Genomic DNA, 19,403 nt, shown 5'->3' on the forward strand with positions numbered 1-19,403 from the left:
TAAACACTAACAGCAATAATAAGCCAGAAGTATTACCATTTTTAAAAATAAACTGCTAAGGATAAAAAAATGTAATAACTGCATTATAATTTTCCTTTTTAAATAGTCGAACGGTGATGCTATTTTGCAAAAAACAAGTGGCTCGCCAAATTAATTCTAGAAGGCGCCTTGATAACGTCACCAAACACGTCATTTCCGTTTCCCCCATGCAGCGCATGCGTATGTGTTCTAGGTTCCACCATTGATTTCCGCAAACACTGCTGGTTGAGAAGACAGCAAGTAGTAGAGTTTGATATTGCGGTCTCGTTTTATTATACATATAACTTTCATTTTTGGGAGCGCTGTAAAAGTGCGAAGATGGCACAGTACAAGGGAGCGGCTAGTGAGGGTGGTCGAGCCATGCAGCTAATGAAAAAAAGAGAAAAACAACGGGAACACATGGAACAACTAAAACAGAAAATAGCCGAGGTATGTGATTATTGAAGCTATGTTTGCAAAACGTAGATCATTAAAATATTCTCCAAAACATGACTTACCTCAGGTCATACTGTTTTTATCAATTGGTGTTGACCAGCAAATTCCTCGTATTTACAGATGGTTAACCACAAGCACTCATCTACCTGGATAGTTATTCGCTTCACTGCGCTCCTTCCTTCGCTTACAAAGTAGTCTCCTATCAAATAAAAGTCAGTGCAAGCTGTCTTCAGTATTTTTTTAAATAAGGTTTCTAGTTTCTGTTAGAAATTGTAGTGATCCATGTGGATTATTTTGCTGTGTAATATGTATTCAGTTAAAAGATAGGTAGATTGGTGGGTGGGGGGGAAGGTCATGCTATTTAGGTGTTGTATTAAAAAATAAAGTGAAACATTTAGCAACAGTATTTCCTTTCACGTGTAGAGTCTGGCTCTTTTTTGTCAGTCTGAATGAAGATTCCATATATTCCTCATGATGATTTCACGTTTGGTACTATAAAGCTTATCGCCAATATGCTCCAGACGTCTTCTGGTTTCATGCTACATCACATCCTGGCATAGGCTAGTTTGATTCTCTGATTTCAAAACGGAGGGTTCCTCCTGATTTGACGTTTCTATATTCAGTGTTGATTGCTGATTCATCTTCTGCTGCTAGACTAGACACCACCTACTCCTTCATCTGTATATTTAATTAAGTGGCCTGAAAAATGATTGTATGAATTATTCATCCATCCATTATCCAACCCGCTATATCCTAACTACATGGTCACGGGGGTCTGCTGGAGCCAATCCCAGCCAACACATTTCGCAAGGCAGGAAACAAACCCCGGGCAGGGCGCCTGCTCACCGCAGTTGAATGAATTATGTAGTGTTTATTTTGGTCTGATTCTTGAATGCTTTAAAATAACAATCCATCCACCCGTTTTCAATACCTGCTTATCCAGTACAGGGTTTCATGTTTTGGAGCCTAGCCGAATATAGTACTTTTTCAAAATATTTTGCAATAATTAATGTGTTTGGGTACAACTGATTTTCCTCCCATATCCCAAAAATGGGCATGCGAGGTTAATTAGCCATTCTTAACTGGCCATCAGTGAATGAGTGTACCCTGCAATGGATTTATGATAAGTGCTTACTTCTGCAACCCTATAATTAGATTAACAGGGTTCAGAGAATAAGATAGGTTAATGGGTTTTTGACTAGGGTAAATGGTCATTTTTATTATTTTTTTTATTTATTTATACAGTAGTCGGTTTCATAGATCGTTTACAGAATAAATGTTAAATTTAATAAAGTGTTGATGATCCTGTACTATTTAACAAAGTAATGGGTTTTTCCAAATAAATTACCTACCCCACTGTTTAAATCTATACCTAAGTCACTGCCATGAATATTCGCTATATTAATTTGTGAACATGGAAAACAAGGTGGCAGATTGGATAGTGCTGCTACCCTCAGTATCCAGTGTCATGAGTTCAAATCTCAATTGGTGTTCTGTACATTCTCCCTGTGCATGTGTGGGGTTTCCACCCATTGGTGCCCGTTAGAGCCAATTTGTAATTGTCAGTTGACAAATGTGAGTGTGTGTGGATATGTGTGTAAATGGTGGATCTCAATGATTGCTGTCCAATACAGGGCAGTTTCTTGCCATGTGCCTAAGTTCTGCCACCTCCCCAAGATTCTAGTTTGGGTTAAGGGTAAATCTAGCAGTAGTAGTTTAGCCACATGTACTAAATATATGTGACAATAGTAAGTGAAATTCTTACTTGCTTGTCCCACCATGTATCATGTCATCACTTTATGTAATTTATGTTTTTTTCTGCTTTGTGTTTGACTCCATACTGCATACAAATAAAATGGATAGCAGGTGTTATCCTCAGAGTTAAGGTTGCTTGAATAAGCAGCCATGTTAATGTTGACATGGTGTGATTTTTAGGTGCATTCACATTTAATGCCAGTAGCACCAACTGCAATAGACATGCCTTTCTGTCTGTCCATCTGTCCACATGAAATAACTCTGCTCCCAGTGGACCAGTTTTGTTGAAATTTGGCAAAAGTTTTCTTCAATGTTAGTTGAACACCAGCAAAACCAAGGAGCTGGTGGTGGATTTTAGGAGGCCCAAACCCCTCATGGACCCCGTGATCATCAGAGGTGACTGTGTGCAGATGGTGCAGACCTATAAATACCTGGGACTGCAGCCGGATGATAAATTAGACTGGACTGCCAATACTGATGCTCTGTGTAAGAAAGGACAGAGCTGGTTATACTTCCTTAGAAGGCTGGCGTCCTTCAATATCTGCAATAAGATGCTGCAGATGTTCTATCAGACGGTTGTGGCGAGTGCCCTCTTCTACGTGGTGGTGTGCTGGGGAGGCAGCATTAAGAAGAAAGACGCCTCACGCCTGGACAAACTGGTGAGGAAGGCAGGCTGTATTGTTGGCATGGAGCTAGACAGTTTGACATCTGTGGCAGAACGACGGGCGCTCAGCAGGCTCCTATCAATTATGGAAAATCCACTGCATCCACTAAACAGTGTCATCTCTAGACAGAAGAGCAGCTTCAGCGACAGACTGCTGTCACTGTCCTGCTCCACTGACAGACTGAGAGGATCGTTCCTCCCCCAAACTATGCGACTCTTCAATTCCACCCGAGGGGGTAAACGTTAACATTATATAAAGTTGTTGTCTGTTTTTACCTGCATTATTATCAATCTTTAATTTAATATTGTTTTTTTTTGTATCAGTAAGGTGCTGCTGGAGTATGTAAATTTCCCCTTGGGATTAATAAAGTATCTATCTATCTATCTATCTATCTATCTATCTATCTATCTATCTATCTATCTATCTATCTATCTCTCTCTCTCTCTCTCTCTCTCTCTCTCTCTCTCTCTCTCTCTCTCTCTCTCTCTCTCTCTCTCTCTCTCTCTCTCTCTCTCTCTCTCTCTCTCTCTCAAGGAAATCTGTTAGAACATTTCAAATTTGTCTTGAGAAAAGTCCCAGTTACAATGCTATGCACACATTTTTGATATTTTAAAATCTTTTTTTGAAAAGCTTTGGCTAATTTGCAAACTTGTCTAACTTAAAAGTGTGAAACCTTCTGTTCAACTTAAGCTAGTGATTTAGTTAACTATTTTCAATTTTATCTGATAGTGATTACTTCAAGTTGTATTTTTGTAAATATATATTTTATTAATTATTATTATATTTTTTTTATTTATCTTTTCTTTTGTGTCAGACAGTTGCACCTGATTGCAAAACTTTGAAACTCCTGTAGTCATGTGCATTGTAGCAAGTATACCTCACTGCAGGACATGGGATAGGGCAGGGTCAGGTGTAGGAGGGTTTGGATGACTGAATGTTACCATACAAGAAAGGTGCTACTTTAGATATGTGTTCATTTATTAAATGTGCTAGCAGTAATATTCTTTATTCAATATGGTAGTAGTAATAATTTTGTTTGTTTGTATGACCATACAAGGGTAAGTACCATCCCTTACTGTATAAAAATGGAGGGTTAGCTCTTCTTATTTGCTAACAGTCTAGCACCATCTGTGGTATAGCGGGTCTACAGCTGTCTCAGCAAAGGCCAGGTTTAGATAATTAATCACCACGCTCGCAGCGTAGCGAGGGGGCGTGGTAGTGTGGCTGAAGCGGTTCCTGAATGGATTCGTGCTGCGGACGTTTCTCACCTAAGTGCACAGGTGAGGGACAGTCTACCCCGTAATTGTTCCCGGGAATTGTTGATTGACACAGTTGCCACGTCCATTATAAAGAGAAGCCCGAGACGGTTAAGGAGGAAAAAGAAATGAACGGAAAGGGAAAGAGACGGAGGTTGCTGGAAGGAAGTAAAGAGAAAGCCGGTGTGTGTGAGAGAGAGAGAGAGAGACTCTGAAGGCGAACGAGCGAGAGCATGCTTGAGTGCAGCTGGACTGTGGGCCCTAGCGAGGTGTGTAGCTAACACCTAGGGCAGTTGATTGTACTCGCTCCCACTGAGCATTTGGAGAAGAGCGGGAGTGACTAGCAAGGGAGGTGACTCGCCGTGGAAGACAGCGGGAGTAGGGAGACTTGGGCTTATAATCTCCAGCGTGGGAGTCCTGGCCATTGGAGAGAAGCTAAATCCCAGTCTGGGATGAGAGCGCAACCGAAGCTAGGATTGGGAGGCCTCCAGACCTGAGTGATTGAGAGAAATGTCAGCTGCAGAGAGAGCATCTCGCCTGCTGCAGGGCCCAAACGGGAGAAGCAGGTGAGACGCTAGTGTAAAAGAAGCACCAGGCTTGTACTTGTTTTAAAGGACTGCTTCCAGCGATGTTTTAAGCTCGATTTTTAAAGGATCGTCTTTCTATTGTTTTAAACCTCCACATTTCTTTTATGGATTTTTTTATTGAACTTTGCACACTGCACTTAATTTGAACACTCCTTTGTTTTGATTAGTTATAAATAAAAGCATTTTTGTACCATCCCCTTTCTCCATTGTTATTGCCTCACTGTTTAGCTCATCGGTAACATTATCGACGGTGTTGGGTTCAGGGGCTCCCGAACAGCAGATGGGAGCATGGAGTCGAACCCGCATCGTCACATCATCCCACAGTTGTCTCTGTTGCTGTGTGAACCTTAGTCACAGTAGCTCATTTCTCCTGCTTTTTGAAATCGAAGCAAGTAAGTGACACCGTGTTTCTACAATAACATGAAAAAATAGACATATATGGAAGATGGCTCGAAGACACCATATGCGTTATCTAAGGCCTATAATTACTCAGTGTTTCTCTGACACAGTAATTTATTGTCATAGCAGGAAGTCCGTAATGCGATAACTGCAGTTAACAATACAGATGTGGAGAAAATTATTGACCATAAAAAAACTTGCACATTTAGAGAGTACTATAAGTCATTATAATGTACTCAGTTTAAAGAAGTTAAGAGACAATCTAACAAGTTTCTTGATTCATTAGAGATACCACAGTGCTGTGGAACTGGATAAACCTCTGACACTTTCAGAATTACTAGATGCTATAAACTCACTTCAAAGTGGGAAAGAAGCTGGCCCTGTCATCTACCCAGTGGAATTTTGTAAAAAACAATTCTCATATAAGTTAGCTCCGCTATTATTAGCAATGTTTATAGAAGTTAAAGACAAAAAAAAATTTCACCAAGCATTAATTACCATCTTTCCTAAGAAGAACAAGGACCTCCTACAATGTGCTTTATACAGACCAAACTCTTTTCTGAATAACAATGTTAATATACTCTCCAAAATTCTTGCTAGAAGGATTGAGAAAGTGCTTTCTTCTATAATATCACAGGACCAAACAGGATTTCATTTTATCCAACACCCCAGAGATCCTATTATCTTAAGAGGCAGAAAAAGCATTTCATTTGGTTGAATGGGACTACCTTTTCACCACATTGCACAAATTTGGGTTCGCCCAAACATATGTGCATGGTTCAAACTACTTTATACTAGTCCAGAAGCCTCAGTTTGTATTAACATCATTATTTTTAGATAACTTCAAACTACAACATGGTACTCGACAAGGATGCCCCTTATCACCTTTGCTATTTGCAGTCGTCATTGAACCATTGGCTGTATACTTTTGAAATGTATCAGAGATAAAGGGGATTCTCAGAGAAGGGCTGGGCAGGCACGTGTGAGGATGACGCACGTTTAATACAGAGCGTTCGCCCGTGTCACTCTGGGGCCCCCCACTGTTAATATGGTCCGTACTATTATGCGGTGCATTGTGGACTACTGCGGACCCCGTAGTGTTTCCCGTTTCAGTTTGTATCTCGGTCAGTCGAGCTTTTGTTTTTGAAGCTTTTGAATTCCGGTCTTCATTATCTATAACCTGCTGTCCATGTGTTTGGCCCCCTCGTTTAACCTGTTTATGACGTTTTACTTTGCTTTCTACTCTGTCTTTCATTTCTGATCTCGCTTTATTCTGCTTTTGTTTCAATGACACCTGGTCCGTGGTGAATATATTTTCCCTTTTTCGAGTAATAACTTTCATTAGTTTACGATACTGTGATGTTTATCGTACTGTTAATAATGCATTACTGTAATGTGATTCACCTATGCTGTATAGTTTGGACGTGTGAGGATGACGTATGTTTAATACGGAGCGTTCGCCCGTGTCACTCTGGGTCTCCCCACTGTTACCACGAAGCTCTTTCCGAACTATTATGCGGTGCATTGTGGAGCACTGCGGACTCTGTAGTGCTTCCCGTTTCACTTCGTATCTCGTTTAGTCGAGCTCTTTCTTTTTGAAGCAGTGCCTGCCTGGTCTGCGGCATTTCAGACACAGGTTGTAGGCGCCTGCGTTCATTAATTATATCCAGGCAGGGGCGTGTTTGTATCTCGGTCACTCGAGCTGTGTCGTGTTGAATCCGTGCCTGCTTTGCCTACGCAGTTTGAGACGCGCATTGTAGGCGTCCACGTTCATTAGATCTGTCCACGCGGGCTCGGTGTTGAAGCTGTGTTAGTTGTTGAGCTGTTTGGTTTTGGAGCCGAGACAGTTTTGCTTCCACGGTTTCAGACGCGTGTGCGTACCATCTCGGGTTTGATGTATGAACCTTTGTGGACTCCGTAGTGTGTCCCGTTTCACTCTGGGGCAGGGCGTTGATTCCTCTTGTTTTACTATGTCTCCTCCTGCGCCTTCACCACGCATTAGTGCCACTCACAATATGGTGGCGACGCCTGCGCCTTCCGTATTATGTTGGTTTTTACCATGTTGTGTAGGCGCCTTTGCCTTTTGTACTTTACCGCGCCTTCCGACGCACGATGTAGGCTTCTGCACCTTCCGGGTCTGCCTCCGCTGTGTGGTGTGGATGTTTAACTGTCGTTGTTTCTGCCTTTATATTCTGTATCTCGGTGTGCATGTGTTTCGTGCCTAGGTTTTTTTGAAGCTGTTGCATTCCAGTTTTCATCACCTGTAACCCGCTCTCCATGTGTTCGTCCTCGTTCTTTAATCCCTTTATAAAGTTTTACTGTGTTTCCTACTCTGTGTTTTGTTTCTGACCTCGCTTTATCCTGTTTGCGGCATGTCAGACGGTTCGTAGTCTCTCTCGTATTACTCTGGGGAGGGGGGCTTTGTTCTGTAACCTGCTCTCCATGTGTTTCTCCCTGTTCTTTAACCTCTTTATGACGTTTTACTTTGTTTCCTACTCTGACGGTTCGTAGTCTCTCCCGTTTTGCTCTGGTGCGGGGGGAGGGGGGGGCTTTGTGTGGCGCCTGCGCACGTGCGTACGTGTGTAGTCTCTCCCGTTTCACTCTGGGGCGGGGGGGCTTTGTGTGGCACTTGTGCACTATGTCTTTTGCGTCCACGGGCAGGTCCCTTCGTCCATATCCGGTTTACCATTCTCATTTAGTAATATGGATAAGTGAATATAGATAAATGGAGAAGAAAAAGAAAATGGGAAGAGAATCTGCTTCCTCAGTGCTTTAAATGCTTATTCTAGAATGTTACTGATTAGATCCTGTCAGGTTTTGAAAAACTTCCGCACAAATCCTCTTAAGTGAGAATTTTACTTTTTCCAATTTCAAATAATATATAACATCAGTTACCCACTGACTTAAAAGAGGAAAGTTAGGATTCTTCCAGTTTAGTAAGGTAAGTCTGCGTGCCAATAGTGCAGTAAAGGCAATCATAGTTTGTTTGTCCTTCTCCACTTTAAGTCCATCTGGGAATACAGCAAACACAGCTGTTAATGGGTTAGGAGTGATTGTGACCCCAAGGCTGTCTGAAAGGCATTTAAAAATTTTGGTCCAGAATGATGTTAATTTGCTGCAGGCCCAAAACATGTGACCCAGTGAGGCTGGTACTTGATTGCAGCGTTCGCAGGTTGGATCTTTCCCTGGAAACATTTTGGACAATTTTAAGCGAGACAGATGTGCTCAATATATTATTTTGGGTTGAATAATTGTATGTTTTGCACATATGGAGCTCGAGTGAATTCTCTGCATTGCTACCTTCCACTCTTTTTCTGAGATGTTGAGTGAGAAATCCTTTTTCCACTTACTTCTAGGATCTTTGAAAGGGAGAAACTGTAAAATGGTTTTATATGTTGCAGAGATGCTGTCTTAAGTCCTTGAAACTGTTCAATATTTTTTCCAGCATAGAGGGTGGTGGGAGGTGAGGAAAATTGAGCAGATTCTGTTTAACAAAGTTTCTAATTTGAAGATAGTGAAAGAAATGTGTTGCTGGAAAGTTAAATTTAGAATGTAATTGTTCGTAGGATGCAAAGACGTTGTCTATGTACAGATCTCTAAGTGATTTAATCCCAAATGTTTTCCAGACATTAAAAACTGCATATGTTTGCGAGGGTTGAAAAAGGTGGGTCTCGTGCAGAGGTGCCACCAATAAAAGATCCTCTATCTTAAAATGCTTCCTACATTGGTTCCATTTCTGAGTGAGTGAAGCACAATTGGGTTGTTAGTATATTGGTGATAACTTGCATTTATTGGGGCACAAAGCAAGGAATATAAAGAAGTACTGCAGGATTTTATTTCTGTTGCAGACCAAGCCTGTATATGTTCATCTGTTTGTGTCCATATCCAGGTTTTTATAGTTTGTATGTTTGCCGGTCAGTAGTAAAATTGAAAGTTAGGTGGAGCCATGCCACCTTCTGCCTTTTGGCCTTTGTAGGGTCAATCTTTGGACATGTGGATGTTTTGAATTCCAAAAAAATGTGGTTATGGTTAGGGGTGGGCGGTATGACCAAAATTTTATATCACGGTATTTTTCTAAATTATCCCGGTTTCACGGTATTGGACGGTATTTTTTTCCCCATGCATGAGTGAATGTTAACCACATTTTCCACTGCAATTACTGCAGTAGACTGGCTAAGAATAACCTATTCCACTGTTATGAGAATTGTACATTGTACAAAAAAACATTTTAATGTGCACACAAGTATTAATACAGGTTTGCATGGCCCCATAAAGTGATAGTTTTCAAGGGGGTGACACTAATGAAGAGAAGGAATCACATTGCATGACAGTTGCAGTCAAAATATAGAACCTTTTTATTGAACAAATTTTGCAAAAACTTAAACTATGATTTTGACAACATATTTTCAACCATCCAAAGAGGTATTTAGACTTAGTAAAATATCCAGAGGTGCTTGTCAAAACTTGTATTGCACTGAACATGTCTTAGAAAAGTAATAAATAGTAAATATTTTTTGTGAACCAACTACACTTTCTGTTAATGTTAACAATCTCTGTCCACTGACACATTAAAGTGACTTTTTAAACAACTTTACCGTCAATAAACTGCATAATATTTAAACTAATAAATAATAACAATAAAATAAATAATAGTATTATTACAGATAGCTGCACTATTACTTCAAGACTTCAAGCCCAGGTGCATTACACAGTATTCACCAAATTAAAATAAAATAAAACAAGTACAACTTTGTGATGACATCCTTACCAACTGTACCATCATTTAGGCAAACTGCATTAATATGGGCCTTGCTTCAAGCTAAGCTATATACAGTAATCCCTCCTCCATCGCGGGGGTTGCGTTCCAGAGCCACCCGCGAAATAAGAAAATCCGCGAAGTAGAAACCATATGTTTATATGGTTATTTTTATATTGTCATGCTTGGGTCACAGGTTTGCGCAGAAACACAGGAGGTTGTAGAGAGACAGGAACGTTATTCAAACACTGCAAACAAACATTTGTCTCTTTTTCAAAAGTTTAAACTGTGCTCCATGACAAGACAGAGATGACAGTTGTCTCATAATTAAAAGAATGCAAACATATCTTCCTCTTCAAAGGAAACAGAGAGTAAAGCAAACAAATCAATAGGGCTGTTTGGCTTAAGTATGCGAAGCACCGCTGGTACAAAGCTGTTGAAGGCGGCAGCTCACACCCCCTCCGTCAGGAGCAGAGAGAGAGAGAGAAACAAAGTCAAAAATCAATACGTGCCCTTTGAGCTTTTAAGTATGCGAAGCACCGTGCAGCATACTTAAAAGCTGCACACAGAAGGTAGCAACGTGAAGATAATCTTTCAGCATTTTTAGACGAGCGTCCGTATCGTCTAGGTGTGCGAACAGCCCCCCTGCTCACACCCCCTACGTTAGGATCACAGATAGTCAGCGCAAGAGAGAGAGAAAGAAAAGTAAGTTGGGTAGCTTCTCAGCTATCTGCCAGTAGCGTCCCTTGTATGAAATCAACTGGGCAAACCAACTGAGGAAGCATGTACCAGAAATTAAAAGACCCATTGTCCTCAGAAATCCGCGAACCAGCAAAAAATCCGCGATATATATTTAAATATGCTTACATATAAAATCCGCGATAGAGTGAAGCCGCGAAAGGCGAAGCGCGATATAGCGAGGGATCACTGTACATAAATAAAATAACTGCAACTTGCATTTACTGTATAATGCTATTTGTGGTATAGCCCTACGGAAGTACATTAGGGCCACGGTGAAGAAAAAAAATACAGTAAAGAGGGAAGAAAAAAACAAACTACCGGTATATGTCAAGAATAAAGTCGACATGCTGACTTTATTCTCGACATTTCCACTTTAATTTTGACGCTTATGTCAAGATTAAAGTCAACATTTCCACTTTATTTTCATAGTTTACTTCATAATTAAAGTAGAATGTCATAAACTAAACTTAATCCTAAAATCAATGTTTAATTTACTTGATTTTCTCAAACCCCGTCATAAGTTAATGCAGCACATTAAATGCTTTATGTTGTGTTCCCCGACCCAGTTGTTAATCACTATGCTTCTTAAACTGACTTCCTATGCACTAAGAGGAGGCAGCAATCACCGCACAGAATCCATTCACTTCATGATATTCCTGCTCTCTAAAAATTTAGAATGCTAAGATAAATACTTGATATCATTTTCATGATGAAATGCATTAAAGCAGGTATTACACATGCATGGTAGTGAGGCGGTAGTGCTGCTCCCTGGCAGTAAGGGGTCCCCAGGTGTACAGTCAGTGTAGAGACCTTTATGGCAGGTGTGACGAGGCTCCAAAAAACTGGATGTATGAATGGGTATCGCACAGGTTTAAACTTAAATATTGTGTAAATGTTGGTTTTGTGATCTGGTGGTCGGAGACACGAACACAGAATTCAATGCATGTTCTTCTGAGCGGGCTTTCTTTATTGCACGCATGCTGTCTCTATCTGACGTACTAAAACCCCAGTTCCTATCCGTTCTTTTTCTTTCTCCACATAACCAATCACCACACGATAAACGTCTTTGTGAAATTAAAACTAGTTATAAACTTAGCCCACGGAGTGTTCAGAACTTTAAAAATATCTTCGTTATACATGTTTAATTATGCCATCCATTCAGAGTTGCGCCCATCTCTGAACGAGTCGCCAGCACATCGAAGGATAAATACAAGCAAAACATACACTAGCAGGGTCAATATAGCACAAAAAAAACCCACATCCTACATGACTTTGAAAGGAAACTGAAGCGCCGAGTAAACCCACCAGAAAAACATGCAAATGCAAGGCAGGCACGCCGCTGTGCCCCCATATGATTAATGCATGCTTTAATGCATTTCACCATGAAAATTATATTGAGTATTTATTTTAGCATTCTAAATGTTCAGAGAGAAGGAAGATCATGAAGTGAATGTATTCTGTGCGGCGATTGCTGCCGGCGCCTCCTGTTAGTGCAAGAAGAAGTCAGTTTAAGAATCACTTAACACAAAGCATTTAATGTGCTATATAACTTATGACGGGGTTTGAAAACATGTCGTCACACTGTTACACAATACCCAGGTACATTACACTGTATTGAAAACAAATGAAACAAGTACAACTTGGCTTGCAGTATTATCCAGTAGTATAGAAACAGTATTTACACATCTGACCTTTTAAAACTAAAGCATCTCCAGGCTCTCTGTCCATTTTCACCACGCAGCATTCCTATGCTACCGCCCACTATTTGGTGGTGTAGCAGTGAAAAAGAGCCCTAGTGCAACAAATCTGTGTTTAGCGGTGTAGCAGTGAAAAAGGTCCCTACTTGAACAGTTTCCCGCTGCGCCACGTTCCGAACGTCGTTTAGGCAATTTAAACCGGTGTTGCGGTATAAGAAAAATCCATATCATAAAAAAAATAAAAAACGGTTTTCGGTATGAACCGGTATACCGCCCAGCACTAGTTATGGTTGAATCTAATTTCTTAAAAAACGATTTATTGATGTATAGTACTGTGCAAAAGTTTTAGGCAGGTGTGAAAAAATGCTGTAAACAAAAAATGCTTTCAAAAATCAGAGTGTTAATCATTTATTTTCATCAATCAACAAAATGCAGTGAATGAACAAAAGAGAAATCTAAATCAAATCAATATTTGGTGTGACCACCCTTTGCCTTCAAAACAGCATCAATTCTTGTAGGTACACTTGCACACAGTTTTTGAAGGAACTCTGCTGGTAGGTTGTTCCAAACATCTTGGAGAACTAACCACAGATCTTCTGTGGATGTAGGCTTCCTCACATCCTTCTGTCTCTTCATGTAATCCCAGACACACACTATGATGTTGAGATCAGGGCTCTGTGGGGGCAATACCATCACTTCCTGGACTTCTTGTTCTTCTTTACGCTGAAGATAGTTCTTAATGACTTTGGCTGTATGTTTGGGGTCGTTGTCCTGCTGCAGAATAAATTTGGGGCCAGTCATACGCCTCCCTGATGGTATTGCATGATGGATAAGTATCTGCCTGTTTCTCCGCATTGAGCGCACCATTAATCCTGACCAAATCTCCAACTCCATTTGCAGAAATGCAGCCCCAAACATTCAAGGAACCTCCACCATGCTTCACTGTTGCCTGCAGACACACATTATTGTACCGCTCTCCAGCCCTTCGACAAACAAACTGTCTTCTGCTACAGTCAAATATTTCAAATTTTGACTCATCAGTCCAGAGCACCTGCTGCCATTTTTCTGCACCCCAGTTCCTATGTTTTCATGCATACTTGAGTCGCTTGTCCTTGTTTCCACATCGGAGGTATGGCTTTTTGGCTGCAACTCTTCCATGAAGACCACTTCTGGCCAGACTTCCTGGGTCCCACTGGTTTCTACCAGTTCTGAGCTGATGGCACTGCTGGACATCTTCCGATTTCGAAGGGTAATAAGCTTGATGTGTTTTTCATCTGCTGCACTACGTTTCCTTGGCCGACCACTGCGTCTACGATCCTCAATGGCCCGTTTCTTTGTGCTTCTTCAAAAGAGCTTGAACAGCACATCTTGAAACCCCAGTCTGCATTGAAATCTTTGTCTGGGAGAGACGTTGCTGATGCAGTATAACTACCTTGTGTCTTGTTGCTGTGCTCAATCTTGCCATGACATGAAACTGTCTTCCACAACCTCACCTTAGTAGCAGAGTTTGGCTGTTCCTCACCCAGTTTTAAGCCTCCTACACAGCTGTTTCTGTTTCAGTTAATGACTGTGTTTCAACCTGCGTGTGACATTGATGATCATTAGCACCTGTTTGGTATAATTGGTTGATCACACACCTGACTATAATCCTACAAAATCCCTGACTTTGTGCAAGTGTGCCTATAAGAATTGATGCTGGTTTGAAGGCAAAAGGTAGTAACACCAAATATTGATTTGATTTAGATTTTTCTTTTGTTCGCTCACTTTACATTTTGTAAATTGATAACAATAAACAATCATTATTTATATTTCCGAAAGCATTCTTTGTTTACAGCATTTTTTCCACACCTGCCTAAAACTTTTGCACAGTACTGTATATTGGAATGTATTAAAATAAAAAGAGAAGCTTTGGGAGGATAGTCATCTTAATAATGTTAATTCTTCCAGCTAAAGTGAGGTGAAGGGTTGACCATCTATGCAAGTCTTGCTTAATTTTTTCCATACAGACAGCAACATTTTGTTGATAAAGAGCTTTAAGTTTACTTGTGATATTTACCCCTAGATATTTAAACTGATCTGCAGTGATAAAAGGGAAGGTGTCCAATCTAATATTGTATACATGAGAATTCGCTGGAAAGAGCACACTTTTATTCAAATTAATTCTGAGACCAGAAATCTTATGAAATTCTGTAAGCACTATTAGGACTGCAGGCACAGTATTTTGTGGGTCTGATATATACCGTACCATATTATCTGCATATAAAGAAATTTTCTGTTCAAGTCCTTCTCTGATAATCCCCTTTATCTCATAAGCATTTCGAAAGTGAACTGCCAGTGGCTCAATGGCGATTGCAAAAAGTAGTGGTGACAAGGGGTATCCTTGTCTGGTACCACGTTCTAGTTTAACCCTTTAACCGCCAACTCCCTAAATATTCCCCATGCCAGGAGAAATCTGAACAATTTTCGTTTTTTTTACTTTACATTTATTCAAGCAGTATTTACCTGCTGAAATGTTTCAAATAAATGGTCAATCAAAGCACGTAGCTTGAACAAGCGGTCACGGTTTGGATCTTTCTTATCTGGCTCAGATAAAGGGCAGCAGTCCAGTTGAGATGCTGGGGATACACCCACTCATCGCCATCATCCGATGCGTCGTCATTCACAGTATCATGCAGCGCACGTTGCTGATCATCATTGTCGCTAAAATCTTCTTCAGAACTACTACAATCATGATCAGAATTATTGTCCAAAATCGCCTGCAAAACCTCACTTGAAGTCAGTTTACGTTTTGCCATATTCACAACTTTCACTTTCGAATCACATCACGTGAGCGGCCAATACAACCGCAGATTTGTCGAAATAAAATGTAGTAATAATACCCACGCCAAACTGTCAGTTATACTACGCGCCAGGCATTCACATAACCATAGGCAAATGTGCCGGATAATTCCGGCAGTAAGGCGTCAGCAATAACGCTACGATGCCGGATATATCCGGCAGAGGGCTGTTAAGGGGTTAAAGTAGTCTGAATTAATGTTGTTAATACAAACTGAAGCTTCTGGATTGGTATACAGTAGTTTGATCCATGCACAAATGTTCGGGCCAAACCCAAATTTCTACAATATAGTGAAAAGGTAGTTCCATTCAAGCATATCAAATGCTTTTTCTGCATACAAGAATAATAAAATCTCTGGGATGTTTGACTTTGCGGGTGAATATATTACATTAAACGGGTGTCGAAGATTGGACGCTAAGTGTCGGCCTTTAATAAATCCAGTTTGATCTTGTGATGTTACTGAAGGCAGCACTTTCTCCATCCTTCTAGCTAGGTCTTTGGAGAGTATCTTAACATCATTATTCAGAAGTGAAATTGGTCTGTATGATGCATTTTGTAATACGTCCTTATTTTGTATAGGAAAGATGGTGATTAATGTTTGGCGAAAAGTTTGAGGTAGAATTTTATTGTCTCTAACTTCTGTGAATGTTGCTAATAGGAGGGGATCTAGCTGAGTGGAGAACTTCTTATAAAATTCGGCAGGGTAGCCATCGGGGCCTGCTGCTTTCACACTCTGAAGTGACTTTATAGCATCTAATAATTCTTATGATGCCAACGGTTTATCCAATTCCTCTGCACTTCTACTTTTTCTTTCGGCTGCTCCCGTTAGGGGTTGCCACAGCTCATCTTCTTCCATATTTTTCTGTCCTCTGCATCTTGTTCTGTTACACCTATTATCTGCATGTCCTCTCTCACCACATCCATAAACCTCTTAGGCCTTCCTCTTTTTCTCTTGCCTGGCAGCTCTATCCTTAGCATCCTTCTCCCAATATGCCCAGCATCTCTCCTCTGCACATATCTAAACCAACGCAATGTCGCCTCTCTGACTTTGTCTCCCAACCGTCCAACTTGAGCTGACCTTCTAATGTACTCATTTCTAATCCTATCCATCCTTGTCACACCCAGTGCAAATCTGAGCATCTTTAACTCTGCTACCTCCAGCTCTGTCTCCTGCTTTCTGGTCAGTGCCACCATCTCCAACCCATATAACATAGCTGGTCTCACTACCGTCCTGTAGACCTTCCCTTTCACTCTTGCTGATAACCGTCTGTCACAAATTACTTCTGACACTCTTCTCCACCCATTCCACCCTGCCTGCACTCTCTTTTTCACCTCTCTTCCACAATCCCCATTACTCTGTACTATTGATCCCAAGTATTTAAACTCATCCACCCTCGCCAACTCTACTCCCTGCATCCTCACCGTTCCACTGACCTCCCTCTCATTTACACACATGTATTCTGTCTTGTTCCTACTGACCTTCATTCCTCTCCTCTCTAGAGCATATCTCCACCTCTTCAGGGTCTTCTCAACCTGCACCCTACTATCACTGCAGATCACAATGTCATCAGCAAACATCATAGTCCACGGGGACTCCTGTCTAATCTATGTCTGTCAACCGGTCCATCACCATTGCAAATAAGAAAGGGCCCAGAGCCGATCCCTGATGTAATCCCACCTCCACCTTGAATGCATCCGTCACTCCTACCGCAGACCTCACCACAGTCACACTTCCCTCGTATATATTCTGTACAACTCTTACATACTTCTGTGCCACTCCCGACTTCCTCATACAATACCACAACTCCTCTCGAGGCACTCTTTCATATGCTTTCTCCAGGTCCACAAAGACGCAATGCAACTCCTTCTGGCCTTCTCTATACTTCTCCATCAACATCCTCAGAGCAAACATTGCATCTGTGGTGCGCTTTCTTGGCATGAAACCATACTGCTTCTCATTAATCATCGCCTCACTTCTTAACCTAGCTTCCACTACTCTTTCTTATAACTTCATGCTGTGGCTCATCAATTTTATTTCCCTGTAGTTAATGCAGTCCTGCACATCCCCCTCATTCTTAAATATCGGCACCAGTACACTTCTTCTCCACTCCTCAGGCATCCTCTCACTTTCCAAGATTCCATTAAACAATCTGGTTAAAAACTCCACTGCCATCTCTCCTAAACACCTCCATGCTTCCTTAGATATATCATCTGGACCAACGGCCTTTCCAATTTTCATCCTTTTCATAGCTGTCCTTACTTCACCCTTGCTAATCCATTGCTCTATCTCCACATCATCCAACGTCTTCTCTCTCTCGCTCTCTTCATTCATCAGCCTCTCAAAGTACTCTTTCCATCTGCTCAACACACTCTCCTTGCTTGTGAGTACGTTTCCATCTTTTTCCTTTATCACCCTAACCTGCTGCACATCTTTCCCAGCGCGGTCCCTCTGTCTAGCCAATCAGTACAGGTCCTTTTCTCCCTCCTTAGTGTCCAACCTCTCATACAACTCATCATACGCCTTTTCTTTACCCTTCGACACCTCTCTCTTCACCTCACCTTGCGCCTTATTTCCTTGTACTCTTGTGTACTTTCTGCATCTCTCTGATTATCCCACTTCTTCTTTGCCATCCTGTTCCTCTAAATACTCTCCTGTATTTCCTCATTCTACCACCTTGTTTCCTTTTCCTCCTTCCTCTTTCCAGATGTCATGCCAAGCACCATTCTTGCTCTCACCCTTACTATATCTGCTGTAGTTTCCCAGCTGTCTGGTAACTTTTCACTGCCACCCAGTGCCTGTCTCACCTCCTTCCTAAACTCAACCTTGCAGTCTTCATTTTTCTACTTCCACCATTTGATCCTTGGCTCTGCCCTCACTCTCTTTCTCTTCTTGGTCTCCAACGTCATCCTACAGACCACCATCCTATGCTGCTTAACTACACTTTCCCCTGCCACCACTTTGCAGTCTTCAATCTCCTTCAGATCAACTCTTCTGCATTGAATGTAATCTACCTGTGTGCATCTTTCTCCACTCTTGTACGTAACCCTATGTTCCTCCCTCTTCTTAAAATACGTATTCACCATAGCCATGTCCATCCTTTTGGCAAAATCCACTATCCTCTGACCTTCTTCATTCCTCTTCTTGACACCATACGTACCCATCACCTCCTCGTCTCCACTGTTCCCTTCACCAACATGCACATTGAATCCGCTCTAATCACCGCTTTCTGTCCTTTGGGTACACTGTTCATCACTTCATCCAACTCACTCTAAAAATCTTCTTTCTCACCCATTGCACACCCAATTTGCGGTGCATATGCACTAACAACATTCATCATCACACCTCCAATTTCCAGGTTCATAATCATTACTCTACCTGACATTCTTTTCACCTCCAAAACACTTTTTTTTTTACTATAATTTTATTGATTTTATTGTAATCATTCCATACAAATAGATCAATTTTTACAAAAAAATAGGATTGGAAACAAATCAACCCCCACCCCTGAGAAAGAGAGCTTGACCCACAGACTATCCTCCAAAACACTCTTGACATACTGTTCCTTCAGAATAACTCCTATGCCATTTTTCCTCCTATCCACACCATGATAGAACAATTTGAATCCTCCTCCAATCCACCTGGCCTTACTCCCCTTCCATTTAGTCTCTTGCACGCACAATATATCAACCTTCCTTCTCTCCATCATATCTCCTAACACTTTCCCCTTACTAGTCATACTGCCAACATTCAAAGTTCCTACCCTCAGTTCCACTCTCTTTACTTTCCTCCTCTCCTCATGCCTCCGGACACATCTCCCCCCTCTTCTTCTCCTTCTCTGTCTTCTTCGGCCAACAGTAGCCCAGTTTCTGCCAGAACCCTGTTAGCTAACAGTACTGGTGGCGGTTGTTGTTAACCTGGGGCTCGACCGATCCGGTATGGAAATTTGTATTGTTGTCTGCATATTGATTTGGCAAAATTTTACACCAGATGCCCTTCTTGACATAATCCTCCCCATTTATCCGGGCTTGGGACCGGCACGAAGAAACACACTGGTTTGTGCATCCCCTGTGGCTGGGTTCTCCAATTCCTCTGCACTAAGAGTATCTATTTGTAGTATCTGTAATGCATCCAGAAATGCATTAGATTGTGTTTTGTCTTCTTTAAACACAGTAGAATATAAGGATTTATAGTAGTCTCTAAATGTGTGCATTATATTTTTATGGTCAATGATTTTGT

At 41.2% G+C, this 19,403-nt stretch overlaps 1 protein-coding gene across 1 annotated transcript in view; it reads left to right on the top strand.

The window, feature by feature from the left end:
- The first annotated feature begins 227 nt into the window (after positions 1-227).
- Positions 228-19,403, top strand: part of fam50a (family with sequence similarity 50 member A) — an 82,427-nt gene continuing 63,251 nt past the window's right edge. The window contains exon 1 of the mRNA XM_028813389.2: positions 228-468. Within this exon, the coding sequence (XP_028669222.1) occupies positions 358-468 (111 nt within the window). The 5' untranslated portion in view covers positions 228-357. The remainder of the gene's footprint in view (positions 469-19,403) is intronic.

The sequence above is a fragment of the Erpetoichthys calabaricus genome, chromosome 11 (genome assembly GCF_900747795.2).
Source record: "Erpetoichthys calabaricus chromosome 11, fErpCal1.3, whole genome shotgun sequence".
Lineage (NCBI taxonomy): Eukaryota > Metazoa > Chordata > Cladistia > Polypteriformes > Polypteridae > Erpetoichthys > Erpetoichthys calabaricus.